The following is a 15277-nucleotide window of genomic DNA, read 5'->3' as shown; positions in this document are numbered from 1 at the left end:
TGGCACTATATAGACTAATCCTTGCTGAAGCTGTGCTATCCAAGAGAGATGATAATGACAGGCTGAGCACACATTCAGCTATGGCACTATATATACTAGTCCCTGGTGAAGCTGTGCTATCCCAGAGAGATGATAATGACAGGCTGAGCACACATTCAGCTATGACACTATATAGACTGGTCCTTGGTGAAGCTGTGCTATCCCAGAGAGATGATAATGACAGGCTAATCACACATTCAGCTATGGAACTATATAGACTAATCCTTGGTGAAGCTGTGCTATCCTAGATAGATGATAATCACAGGCTCAACACACATTCAGCTATGGCACTATATAGACTGGTCCTTGGTGAAGCTGTGCTATCTCAGAGAGATGATAATGACAGGCTAACACGCATTCAGCTATGGCACTATATATACTGGTCTTTGGTGAAGCTATGCTATCCCAGGGAGATGATAATGAGAGGCTGAGCACACATTCAGCTATGGCACTATATAGACTGGTCCTTGGTGAAGCTTTTCTATCTCAGAGCGATGATAAGGACAGGCTAAGCACACATTCAGCTATGGCACTATATAGACTGGTCCTTGGTGAAGCTGTGCTATACCAGAGAGATGATAATGACAGGCTAAGCCCACATTCAGCTATGGCACTATATAGACTGGTCCTTGGTGAAGCTGTGCTATCCCAGAGAGATGATAATGACAGGCTGAGCACACATTCAGCTATGGCACTATATAAACTGGTCCTTGGTGGAGCTGTGCTATCCCAGAGAGATGATAATGACAGGCTGAGCACACATTCAGCTATTGCACTATATAGACTGGTCCTTGGTGAAGTTGTGCTATCCCAGAGATGATAATGACCGGCTGAGCACACATTCAGCTATGGCACTATATAGACTGGTCCTTGGTGAAGCTGTGCTATCCCAGAGAGATGATAATGACAGGCTAAGCACACATTCAGCTATGACACTATATAGACTGGTCCTTGGTGAAGCTGTGCTATCCCAGAGAGATGATAATGACGGGCTGAGCACACATTCAGCTATGGCACTATATAGACTGGTCCTTGGTGAAGCAGTCCTATCCCAGAGAGATGATAATGACGGGCTGAGCACACATTCAGCTATGGCACTATATAGACTGGTCCTTGGTGAAGCAGTCCTATCCCAGAGAGATGATAATGACAGGCTGAGCACACATTCAGCTATGGCATTATATAGACTGGTCCTTGGTGAAGCTGTGCTATCCCAGAGAGAGGATAATGACAGGCTAAGCACACATTAGGCTATGGCACTATATAGACTGGTCCTTGGTGAAGTTGTGCTATCCCAGAGAGATAATGACAGGCTGAGCACACATTCAGCTATGGCACTATATATACTGGTCCCTGTGGAAGCTGTGCTATCCCAGAGAGATGATAATGACAGGCTAAGCACACATTCAGCTATGGCACTATTTAGACTGTTCCTTGGTGAAGCTGTGCTATCCCAGAGAGATAATAATGACAGGCTAAGCACACATTCAGCTATGGCACTATATATACTGGTCCTTGGTGAAGCTGTGCTATCCCAGAGAGATGATAATGACAGGCTGAGCACACATTCAGCTATGGCTCTATATAGACTGGTCCTTGGTGAAGCTGTGCTATACCAGAGAGATGATAATGACAGGCTAAGCACACATTCAACTATGGCACTATATAGACTGGTCCTTGTGAATGTGTGCTATCCCAGAGAGATGATAATCACAGGCTAAGCACACATTCAGCTATGGCACTATATATAATGGTCCTTGGTGAAGCTGTGATATACCAGAGAGATGATAATGACAGGTTAAGAACACATTCAGCTATGGCACTATATAGACTGGTCCTTGGTGAAGCTGTGCTATCCCAGAGAGATGATAATGACAGGCTGAGCACACATTCAGCTATGGCACTATATAGACTGGTCCTTGGTGAAGCTGTGCTATCTCAGAGAGATGATAATGACAGGATAAGCACACATTCAGCTATGGTACTATATAGACTGGTCCTTGTTGAAGCAGTCCTATACCAGAGAGATAATAATGACAGGCTGAGCACACATTCAGCTATGGCACTATATATACTGGTCCTTGGTGAAGCTGTGCTATCCCAGAGAGATGATAATGACAGGCTAAGCACACATTCAGCTATAGCACTATATAAACTGGTCCTTGGTGAAGCTGTGCTATCCCAGAGAGATGATAATGATAGGCTGAGCACACATTCAGATATGGCACTATATAGACTGATCCTTGGTGAAGCTGTGCTACCCCAGAGAGATGATAATGGCAGGCTAAGCACACATTCAGCTATGGCACTATATAGACTAATCCTTGCTGAAGCTGTGCTATCCCAGAGAGATGATAATGACAGGCTAACACGCATTCAGCTATGGCACTATATATACTGGTCTTTGGTGAAGCTATGCTATCCCAGGGAGATGATAATGAGAGGCTAAGCACACATTCAGCTATGGCACTATATAGACTAATCCTTGCTGAAGCTGTGCTATCCCAGAGAGATGATAATGACAGGCTGAACACACATTCAGCTATGGCACTATATAGACTGGTCCTTGGTGAAGCTGTGCTATCTCAGAGAGATGATAATGACAGGCTAACACGCATTCAGCTATGGCACTATATAGACTGGTCCTTGGTGAAGCTGTGCTATCTCAGAGAGATGATAATGACAGGCTAACACGCATTCAGCTATGGCACTATATATACTGGTCTTTGGTGAAGCTATGCTATCCCAGGGAGATGATAATGAGAGGCTGAGCACACATTCAGCTATGGCACTATATAGACTGGTCCTTGGTGAAGCTGTTCTATCTCAGAGAGATGATAAGGACAGGCTAAGCACACATTCAGCTATGGCACTATATAGACTGGTCCTTGGTGAAGCTGTGCTATACCAGAGAGATGATAATGACAGGCTAAGCCCACATTCAGCTATGGCACTATATAGACTGGTCCTTGGTGAAGCTGTGCTATCCCAGAGAGATGATAATGACAGGCTGAGCACACATTCAGCTATGGCACTATATAGACTGGTCCTTGGTGAAGCTGTGCTATCCCAGAGAGATGATAATGACAGGCTGAGCACACATTCAGCTATGGCACTATATATACTGGTCCTTGGTGGAGCTGTGCTATCCCAGAGAGATGATAATGACAGGCTGAGCACACATTCAGCTATTGCACTATATAGACTGGTCCTTGGTGAAGTTGTGCTATCCCAGAGATGATAATGACCGGCTGAGCACACATTCAGCTATGGCACTATATAGACTGGTCCTTGGTGAAGCTGTGCTATCCCAGGGAGATGATAATGACAGTCTAAGCACACATTCAGCTATGACACTATATAGACTGGTCCTTGGTGAAGCTGTGCTATCCCAGAGAGATGATAATGACGGGCTGAGCACACATTCAGCTATGGCACTATATAGACTGGTCCTTGGTGAAGCAGTCCTATCCCAGAGAGATGATAATGACGGGCTGAGCACACATTCAGCTATGGCACTATATAGACTGGTCCTTGGTGAAGCAGTCCTATCCCAGAGAGATGATAATGACAGGCTGAGCACACATTCAGCTATGGCATTATATAGACTGGTCCTTGGTGAAGCTGTGCTATCCCAGAGAGAGGATAATGACAGGCTAAGCACACATTAGGCTATGGCACTAGATAGACTGGTCCTTGGTGAAGTTGTGCTATCCCAGAGAGATAATGACAGGCTGAGCACACATTCAGCTATGGCACTATATATACTGGTCCCTGTGGAAGCTGTGCTATCCCAGAGAGATGATAATGACAGGCTAAGCACACATTCAGCTATGGCACTATTTAGACTGTTCCTTGGTGAAGCTGTGCTATCCCAGAGAGATAATAATGACAGGCTAAGCACACATTCAGCTATGGCACTATATATACTGGTCCTTGGTGAAGCTGTGCTATCCCAGAGAGATGATAATGACAGGCTGAGCCCACATTCAGCTATGGCTCTATATAGACTGGTCCTTGGTGAAGCTGTGCTATACCAGAGAGATGATAATAACAGGCTAAGCACACATTCAACTATGGCACTATATAGACTGGTCCTTGTGAATGTGTGCTATCCCAGAGAGATGATAATCACAGGCTAAGCACACATTCAGCTATGGCACTATATATAATGGTCCTTGGTGAAGCTGTGATATACCAGAGAGATGATAATGACAGGTTAAGAACACATTCAGCTATGGCACTATATAGACTGGTCCTTGGTGAAGCTGTGCTATCCCAGAGAGATGATAATGACAGGCTGAGCACACATTCAGCTATGGCACTATATAGACTGGTCCTTGGTGAAGCTGTGCTATCTCAGAGAGATGATAATGACAGGATAAGCACACATTCAGCTATGGTACTATATATGATTGTGTTGCCTTGGGTCTGGAACTCTGACTGCTGAATATGCTCAGTGATATTGGAAGCATCCTTTGAGCTTAAAGTATTTTGATGTATAATGTCCCATAAGTACGACTTGTTTGCTAAAAAATGTCCTGTTTGGAGGATAGTAGTAGGCTCTTAATCTTTTCTCTAGAGTAATTCTCTATCCCCCACATCATAGTTTATTTTTGCCTGGGAGAGAATATGAGACAAAAAGGCTACAAGGTGAAGCTAAACCTTATCTCCTGCTCTCTGAGATAATACAGCTCCAATGTCAGATGCATCGACTTCTACATAGAAAGGTTTTCTTTGTTCTGGTAGAATTAGAATGAGTGAAGAGGTACAAAGATGCTTTAGGTTATCAAATGCTTGTTGTGCTTTTTCAGACCATTGAAATTTGGTTGTCTTTTTGGTGAGGGCTATAATGGTTTGAATAATACGAGAGAAGTCTTTTATGAACTTTCTGTAAAAGTTTGTGAAGCCCACAAAATGTTGGATGGCTTTTCAGGTGTGGGCCAATTTATTATAGCTTCTACTTTCTTTGAATCAATTTGGATCTCTCCAGGTGCAAGGATAAAGCACAAGAATTATACTGAGTTGATACAGTTCTCTAATTTTTTATATAAATGATTGGCACGTAGGCGAGATAACACAGTTCTTACATGATCAAAATGTTGTTCCACAGAAGGGTAGACAAGGATGTTGTCTAAGTAGGCTACTACATAGATGCCCAGAATGTCCAAAAGATGTAATTCATAAATCTTTAAAAGGTAGCAGGGGCATTGCACAAGCCATTGGGCATTACTGTATACTCAAAGTGCCCATAGCAAGAACGTAAGGTAGTTTTCCACTCATCTCCTTTGCAGACTTTCACGAGATTGTAGGCACCTCTTAAATCTATTTTGCTAAAGATGACTGCCGATCTAAATTGATCCATCAGTTCTGGAATAAGTGGTAGTGGATATTTATTTTTTACAGGGATGACATTAAGGCCATGTAATCTATGCAGAGTCCTCCATCTTTTTTCTGCTGACAAAGAAAATGGCAGCCCAGGCAGGAGATTTGGAAGGTTTAATAAACCCTTTTTGCAAATTTTCCTTTCTCATCAATATATTCTTTTAATACTTTTACTTCAAGCTCTGATAATGGATACATACGGACAAAGAGAATTAGTGCCATAGACAGGAGATCAATAGAATAATCAAATTCCCTATGAGGACAAAGAGAATCAGCTCCTTTCGTTTGGAAGACATCTTAAAAATCTCAGTACATCTCAGGTATTTGTACAAAAGGTTTGACTGGAGTCTCGTCTCTGGTTGGAGAGTGCCATTAATGTGGGACAGTGGCAAAGACAAAACTGGGACTTAAAGTGCATAGTACCGGTGCCCCAGTCCATAAGTGGATTATGCCTCCGTAACTAGGGGAGGCAGAGTACCAAAGGAAACACTGGTGAGGTAACTAAATCAAAGGTCACAGACTCTTGATGCCCAGACCCAATTATGACCAACAAGGAAATAGTCTCTTTAACAATGAACCATCTATGAGCTGAATATGAATTGTCTTTTTCTTATAGAGATGTGGTATCTGTAATCTCTGAGCTAATTGGGTGTCCAGGAAACATCTGCTGGTTTGAAAATCAATCATAGCATTTAAACTGACAGGGTTCTCATCCCACTGCAATGGGATAGGTATGGAGAGTGAGGTTTTGAACATCTAGGCATTCAATCAACAGAGGGGAGGGGAAGAGGCAGTTTACCGCTAGGAGTCTTGGGCTTGGCAGTGCATATTGCCCATGTTTCCCTCAGTACAAGCAGAGAATTAAAGACCTCCTTCTTTGCTTTCCGGCTTCAGAGAGAGGACACCTCCTATTTGCATGGGTTCTTCTGTGGAGCTGACAAGTGAAGGTGGAGGCAGAGTTGGGACATGTCGCCGGCAAAGAGGGCTATGAGCAGCAACCCTTTTCATGCGTCTTTCCCTGAGGCAGTGGTCAATTTGGGTTGACAAGAAAAATCAGACTTTCTAACATCTTAGGAACCCCTACTCGTGCCAGCTCATCCTTCAGAGTGTTATAAAGGCCCAACCTGAATTGGTCAAGGAGGGCAGCTTCATTCCAGGAGATTAATGTGGCAAGATAATGTAATTCTATTATATATTCTTCCACATCTTGCCTACCCTGTCTAAGGGTATCTTGGCTTGAGCAGTGGAGGTCTTGTAGGGATCTTCGTATTGTGGTACTAGGCTTTGCAAGAATCCCAATACTCGAGAATAGGACTGTGAGTGCCAAGGAGATGGTAAGCCCATAACTGTGGTTCACCAGAGAGAAAAGAGATAACAGTGCAAACTCCTATGAAGTCTGAGTTGTATGTTCTGGGTTGCAAAGAGAACAGAATCTGACAGGAAGTGATAAAACTCAGAAATTTGGGCCAGTTCCCATTAAATTTAACAGGCAAAACAACTCAAGGTTCTGGTGTGATATTCACAGCTGTCTATGGTACAGGTAAACTGGTAGATGTAGCAGGGGGAGTAGGTCCTTGTGAGGGACTTTGGAATTGCTTTTCCATTCTATTCTGATTTTTTTGTAAGGCACATACTGATTGGGTTACTGCATTTAGTTGCTGTGTTAAGGCTTCAACTATTCTTGCAAGTTCCATGTTTTTGACTGAGTAATTCTGTGAGGGGGTTAGGGTGAGTGCAACTTAAAGGGACACTGAACCCAAAAAAATTATTTCGTGATTAAGATAGAGCATGAAATTTTAAGCAACTTTCTAATTTACTCCTATTATCAAATTTTATTCATTCTCTTGGCATCTTTATTTGAAATGCAAGAATGTAAGTTTAGATGCCGGCCCATTTTTGGTGAACAACCTGGGTTGTTCTTGCTGATTGGTGGGTAAATTCATCCACCAATAAAAAGTGCTGTCCAGAGTACTGAACCAAAAAAAAAGTTTAGATGCCTTCTTCAAATAAAGATAGCAAGAGAACGAAGAAAAATTGATAATAGGAGTAAATTAGAAAGTTGCTTAAAATTGCATGCTCTATCTGAATCACGAAAGAAATAATTTGGGTTCAGTGTCCCTTTAAGTGCAGGAATAGATACACTGAACAGCTGAAGTCTTTTGAAATAGGTTTACTAAATGAACAGTAAACAGAACAATTGGTTGTTCAATTTCAGGGAACCTAGGGTGGGGTTGGGGCTGAAACAGATTACCCACCAGGAACTGTTGGTGAGGATGTCACGGGATACCTGGTAGTTTCAGCAGGCACAGCAGGACAAGGCAAGCATACTCAGGTACAAGGCAAGTATATTTCATATTCTGGAACAAGGTGAGCATATGAAGGAACTTGGTGAGTAACTCTGCTTCAGGAACAAGGTAAGCATACAGAATTACAAGGGAAGTATGTTACTGCTTGAGGAACAAGGATAGCTCACAATAACTCAGCCCAGAGTGACCTGAGAGGAGAAAAAACCTTGGGGTTTCCTCACATGGAATGCTGAGACCTGGAACAGTGCTCCCTAAGGTAAGCACCTGACACTGATAGCCTCAGACTAACTGTGCAATGCTCACAGTGTGCTCCAATACTAATTGTGAGCTCCAGTGAGTTACACTGCAGATTGCCCCTAAAGAGCCAAAGCCATCTCTTTGTGTTTAGAGGTACATCAGTATATGACAACACATAGCTAGACAAAGATAAAGAAACCCTCACTATTAGCCTCCTACTCTAATCAGTATAATAATCTGCACTTCATGGCTGTCAGACTGATATCTAACTAACAGAGACACCCCAGACACCACTGAGCTATATTACATAATTAACTAACAATTATTAGACTAGTGTCAGCATCTAACAGATAAATTCAAAAGGATAGAAAAGAGGCATCAATTATAGCACTCACTTAATAGCATTGCCCCCCCCCCCCCCCCACACACACATATATATATACAGTTGCAAGAAAAAGTATGTGAACCCTTTGGAATGATATGGATTTCTGCACAAATTGGTCATAAAATGGGATCTGATCATCATCTAAGTCACAACAATAGACAATCACAGTCTGCTTAAACTAATAACACACAAAGAATGAAATGTTGCCATGTTTTTATTGAACACACCATGTAAACATTCACAGTGCAGGTGGAAAAAGTATGTGAACCCCTAGACTAATGACATCTCCAAGAGCTAATTGGAGTGAGATGTCAGCCAACTGGAGTCCAATCAATGAGATGAGATTGGAGGTGTTGGTTACAGCTGCCCTGTCCTATAAAAAACACACACCAGTTCTGGGTTTGCTTTTCACAAGAAGCATTGCCTGATGTGAATGATGCCTCGCACAAAAGAGCTCTCAGAAGACCTACGATTGAGAATTGTTGACTTGCATAAAGCTGGAAAGGGTTATAAAAGAATCTCCAAAAGCCTTGCTGTTCATCAGTCCACGGTAAGACAAATTGTCTATAAATGGAGAAAGTTCAGCACTGCTGCTACTCTCCCTAGAAGTGGCCGTCCTGTAAAGATGACTGCAAGAGCACAGTGCAGACTGCTCAATGAGGTGAAGAAGAATCCTAGAGTGTCAGCTAAAGACTTACAAAAGTCACTGGCAAATGCTAACATCCCTGTTAGCGAATCTACAATACGTAAAACACTAAACAAGAATGGATTTCATGGGAGGATACCACAGAGGAAGCCACTGCTGTCCAAACAAAACATTGCTGAACGTTTACAGTTTGCAAAAGAGCACCTGGATGTTCCACAGCAGTACTGGCAAAATATTCTGTGGACAGATGAAACCAAAGTTGAGTTGTTTGGAAGAAACACACCACACTATGTGTGGCGAAAAAGAGGCACAGCACACCAACATCAAAACCTTATCCCAACTGTGAAGTATGGTGGTGGGGGCATCATGGTTTGGGGCTGCTTTACTGCGTCAGGGCCTGGACGGATTGCTATCATCAAAGGAAAAATGAATTCCCAAGTTTATCAAGACATTTTGCAGGAGAACTTAAGGTCATCTGTCTACCAGCTGAAGCTCAACAGAAGATGGGTGTTGCAACAGGACAATGACCCAAAGCATAGAAGTAAATCAACAACAGAATGGCTTAAACAGAAGAAAATACGCCTTCTGAAGTGGCCCAGTCAGAGTCCTGACCTCAACCCGATTGAGATCCTGTGGCATGACCTCAAGAAAGCGATTCACACCAGACATCCCAAGAATATTGCTGAACTGAAACAGTTCTGTAAAGAGGAATGGTCAAGAATTACTCCTGACTGTTGTGCACGTCTGATCTGCAACTACAGGAAACGTTTGGTTGAAGTTATTGCTGCCAAAGGAGGTTCAACCAGTTATTAAATCCAAGGGTTCACATACTTTTTCCACCTGCACTGTGAATGTTTACATGGTGTGTTCAATAAAAACATGGCAACATTTCATTCTTTGTGTGTTATTAGTTTAAGCAGACTGTGATTGTCTATTGTTGTGACTTAGATGATGATCAGATCACATTTTATGACCAATTTGTGCAGAAATCCATATCACTTTAAAGGGTTCACATACTTTTTCTTGCAACTGTATATACACACACACAGTATGTGTATATATATATATATATATATACACTGTATATATCCAGTAGCTCAGTCCAATAATCACAAATATCACCAACTCAAAGTAAAGACAACCTCAATTGAATACACTCCGGATTACCCACAACAGCCTATTGACTGATTGAAAAGATCCTTAATCAAATCCCTGCTGGTGTCTGTTAAGTCAGGGTACAGGTGAATGACATACATATATATAAATATATAATAAGACAAAAGAATTTGTTTATGTATGAAGCCATATTTGTATCAGATATTATTAAAATAGGGTTGCAATTCTGATGTCAGGAATTTACTCAAAACCCACATGATTTGAATACACATCTCAAGACTCAAATGCAGACAGGATGTTCCAAAAACTTCAAAAGAAAGTATTTGCTCCCTAGCTGGAAATACAAACTCCAAAACATTTTTTCCACTTCACCACTTGAAGAGATTAGATCTTTTTCAAACAAAGATACACATGGTGCCTAGATCAGGATATTGCTACCTGTGGTGAGAGGGACACTGAGTCTGTAATCAGCAGTGAAAAGCTGGTCAAAATCCCAAGGAAATGGTAATTAACATAGGCTTGTTAATTGCCCCTGAACATCAAATACACGTCTGTATTACTAGCTACACAGAAAATATATGATTGTAACTTTGAAATTCACTGAAAATATAACTGGTATAATTTTGTTTCTTGTAGAACAATGTTTTATCTGCTGTATTTTGTATGAATATATATATATATATATATATATATATATGTACAGTATATTCAGACACATATTAAACATGGAGACCTGAGAGCTAAAATTTCAAGATGTTTTCACACACACACACACACACACATATATATATATATATATATATATATATATATATATATATATATATATATATATATATATATTTGGAAGCATAGAATGTTTTGGGATTTAAAATGAGCATTCTAACAATTATTTCTTATGATGATTGAAAACATATATAAGTCAATGCAAAAATAGGAAAAGGACATGCTGCTGAACTTGTAACTGGTTACTGGGCGTTTGAAATACAAGTATTACAGCAAGGCTAGCTACCTCTTCTCATTGATTGCAAAATATATTTAATTGTCTTCTGAGATGAAACAAGAAGTTTTCTGAAAATTGCATTATCGATTTTGGTCATTTTGGTAAAGTATTAAAAGGTTGTTAATTACAGATAAATGTCTAAAACAAAAATATGTGCATAGTCACTGCAGTTAAATTACAACTGAAAGATTTAAAGAGCATATTTATATTTTAGCTTACATTCATAGCCTGTGTATTTTAAACTAATCCTAAATTTTAAGTTGTTTATCTTTGCAAAATATATATATATATCTTAGAATTGGTTTTAATTATAAGTAACTGAGAATTTATTTCAGTTTAAATAAATGGACATTTAAAGTAATTGTTTACATTAAGAGTATATGTACTTTTAGTGTCCTAATTAGAATTGTATTAGAATCAATGGTAGCTATATAGCTCATTGTACTGTTGAATGTTAGTAGCTTATATTTTAGTCTCATTGGGATATTTTAAATGCAACTCTGATTTGGGAGGCTATTGTGAATAAGGCAACTTTTATGAACTTTGCATAGCATATTTTAATAGTTTTAAACGTGTATAGTATTGACTCATACTCTGGTTCCTACAAATATATTTCAATGTGTTTATAGATATTAACTAATAAAAAAGAATTCAGGAATTTATATTAATTTTATGGTTTCTAATATATGCATATTGATTGAGGGTTTATATAATAGGATACTTATTAAATATATTGTGTTATAACCCGGCCATATACTGACAGTTATTACCCAGTATGGGCCATTATGGGAGAGGCCCCTGTCTGCTATATTGGTCATGGTAGTTATGTAAAACAGTAGAGGGATCCAGGTACTGAAGCTTGACAACCATATATAATTACATCAATAAACAAAAGTCTTTGCATACAAATACACTTGCACGGATGGGGAGCAGGGGTCCCTGTGCTAATATCTTGGCATCTGGTTATGTTGGGATCTGTGTCACCTGCAAATTTGGATTTTGGGAATGCTGGGGACTTACTGGACTTGGTGACATGGAATGACACATTTTCCAGTCTATACTTGTCTCACCTGTTGCCTGTGCACCTGTAGATACTGGCCACGGTCTGTGGGCAGCAGGACATGTCTGACTGGCAAAAACTTTCCATCCCTCAAGTCTCCCCCCAGGTAGTGAGGAGGCCTTTTCATGGCAGCTCCATTGGCATCAAAACGAACCTCACACAGCCGCCCATCAGCAAAGTCTTCTCGTCCACTATCTGCAACATTGCAGAAATATAATAAAGCAGGAAATAAGTAGAGAAGATATTCAGGTAGAAGAGATAACAGAAGAAAACAATTAGCAATGGGGCAAGGAAAATGGAACAGGTGGCAGGACAATAAGAATACAGAGGAGCAGGATAACAAGGATATAGATGAGCAGAAGAATACGGAGGAGCAGGAAAATACAGAGCAGCAGGAGAATACAGGGGAGCAGGAGAATGAGAATACAGAGGAGCAGGACAATGAAAATACTGAGGAGAAGGACAATGAGAATACAGTAGAGCAGGACAATAAAGATACAGAGGAGCAGGACAATTAGAATACAGAAGAGCAGGAGAATGAGAATACAGAGGAGCATGAGAATGAGAATACAGACAGAACTGAGGAGAAGGACAACAAGGATACAGAGGAGCAGGGCAATGAGAATACAGAGGAGCAGGACAATGAGAATATAGAGGATCAGGACAATGAGGATACAGAGGATCAGGACAATGAGGATACAGAGGAGCAGGACAATGAGAATACAGAGGAGCAGGACAATGAAAATACAGAGGAGCAGGACAATGAAAATACAGAGGAGCAGGACAATGAGAATATAGAGGATCAGGACAATGAGGATACAGAGGATCAGGACAATGAGAATACAGAGGAACAGGACAATTAGAATACAGAGGAGGACAATAAAAATACAGAGGAAGAGGGCAATTAGAATACAGAGGAGCAGGACAATGATATTACAGTGGAGCAGGACAATGAGAATACAGAGGAGCAGGAGAATGAGAATACAGAGGAGCAGGACAACGAGTATACAGAGGAGCAGGACAACGAGAATACTGAGGAGAAGGACAATGAGAATAGAGTAGAGCAGGACAATGAAGATACAGAGGAGCAAGAGAATGAGAATACAGAGGAGCAGGAGAATGATAATACAGAGGAACAGGACAATGAGAATACTGAGGAGAATGACAATGAGAATACAGTAGAGCAGGGCAATGAAGATACAGAAGAGCAGGGCAATAAGGATACAGAGGAGCAGAAAAATGAGAATACAGAGGAGCAGGACAATGAAAATACAGAGGAACAGGACAATTAGAATACAGAGGAGCAGGATAATAAAAATACAAAGGAACAGGACAATTAGAATGCAGAGGAGCAGGACAATGATATTACAGTGGAGCAGGACAATGAGAATACTGTGGAGAAGGACAATGAGAATACAGTAGAGCAGGACAATGAAGATACAGAGGAGCAAGAGAATGAGAATACAGAGGAGCAGGAGACTGATAATACAGAGGAACAGGACAATGAGAATACTGAGGAGAAGGACAATGATATTACAGTGGAGCAGGACAATGAGAATATAGAGGAGCAGGAGAATGAGAATACAGAGGAGCAGGACAATAAAAATACAGAGGAACAGGACAATTAGAATACAGAGGAGCAGGACAATTATATTACAGTGGAGCAGGACAATGAGAATACAGAGTGTGACAGACCCCTCTGTCAGTACTGGAAGGGTTAACTTTGTTCAGCTTTGAGAAGCTATTTTCTAAAGACAGGTTTCCTGGCAGCATCTATTGTGTACTGTAATTAGGTTTATGTGATAAGCATTCACATTGTTTAATCACCTACAGAGAGAAGACTTCCAGGTGATAAGAAGGACTCCATTGTTTTCTTGTGTTTAAATTGTTTATTTGGTTAAGTAATGTAATCCTATTGTATCATGTCAAAGGGTGTCTTCCCTCTATCTAATGTAAAATACTCTTCCAACCCCCCATCTGGTCTCAGACCTGCATAAATACTGGGCATATAGCCCTCAATAAAGTACATTCTGTTTTTACCTTCAATATGGAGCCTGGTCTCATGTTTGAGGGGAGAATTAGCTGGGTTGTGTGTTGCTGATTCCATATTCAGGACATCTTTCATCTGGTATTAGCCCTTGGTATCCGGGTTATACCATAACACAGAGGAGCAGGAGAATGAGAATACAGAGGAGCAGGACAACGAGAATACTGTGGAGAAGGACAATGAGAATACAGTAGAGCAGGACAATGAAGATACAGAGGAGCAAGAGAATGAGAATACAGAGGAGCAGGAGAATGATAATACAGAGGAACAGGACAATGAGAATACTGAGGAGAAGGACAATGATATTACAGTGCAGCAGGACAATGAGAATACAGAGGAGCAGGATAATGAGTATACAGAGGAGCAGGACAATAAAAATACAGAGGAACAGGACAATTAGAATACAGAGGAGCAGGACAATGATATTACAGTGGAGCAGGACAATGAGAATACAGAGGAGCAGGAGAATTAGAATACAGAGGAGCAGGACAACGAGAATACTGAGGAGAAGGACAATGAGAATACAGTAGAGCAGGACAATGAAGATACAGAGGAGCAAGAGAATGAGAATACAGAGGAGCAGGAGAATGATAATACAGAGGAACAGGACAACCAGGATACAGAGGAGCGAGCAGGACAATGAGAATACAGAGGAGCAGGACAATGAGGATACAGAATAGCAGGACAACAAGGATACAGAGGAGAAGGACAACGAGGATACAGAGGAGCAGGACAACGAGGATACAGAGGAACAGGACAACGAGGATACAGAGGAGCAGGACAATGAGAATACAGAGGAGCAGGACAATGATAATACAGAGGAACAGGACAATGAGAATACAGAGGAGCAGGAGAATGAAAATACAGAGGAGCAGGAGAATGATAACACAGAGAAACAGGACAATGATAATACAGAGGAGCAGGACAATAAGGATACAGAGGAGCAGGACAACGAGGATACAGAGGAGCGAGCAGGAAAATGAGAATACAGAGGAGTAGGACAATGAGGATACAGAGGAGCAGGACAATGAGGATACAGAGGAGCAGGACAAT

The 15277-nt window shown here is 41.0% G+C and overlaps 1 protein-coding gene across 1 annotated transcript in view; it reads right to left on the bottom strand.

Annotated features, from left to right (window-relative positions):
* The window catches only part of GPR162 (G protein-coupled receptor 162), a 210212-nt gene that overhangs the window by 31097 nt on the left and 163838 nt on the right, over nt 1-15277 (bottom strand). The window contains exon 3 of the mRNA XM_053693069.1: nt 12188-12372. Coding sequence (XP_053549044.1) covers nt 12188-12372 — 185 coding nt within the window. The remainder of the gene's footprint in view (nt 1-12187; nt 12373-15277) is intronic.

This window comes from Bombina bombina, chromosome 9 (genome assembly GCF_027579735.1).
Source record: "Bombina bombina isolate aBomBom1 chromosome 9, aBomBom1.pri, whole genome shotgun sequence".
NCBI classification, from domain to species: domain Eukaryota; kingdom Metazoa; phylum Chordata; class Amphibia; order Anura; family Bombinatoridae; genus Bombina; species Bombina bombina.
This window is presented reverse-complemented; position numbering and strand designations above follow the sequence as displayed.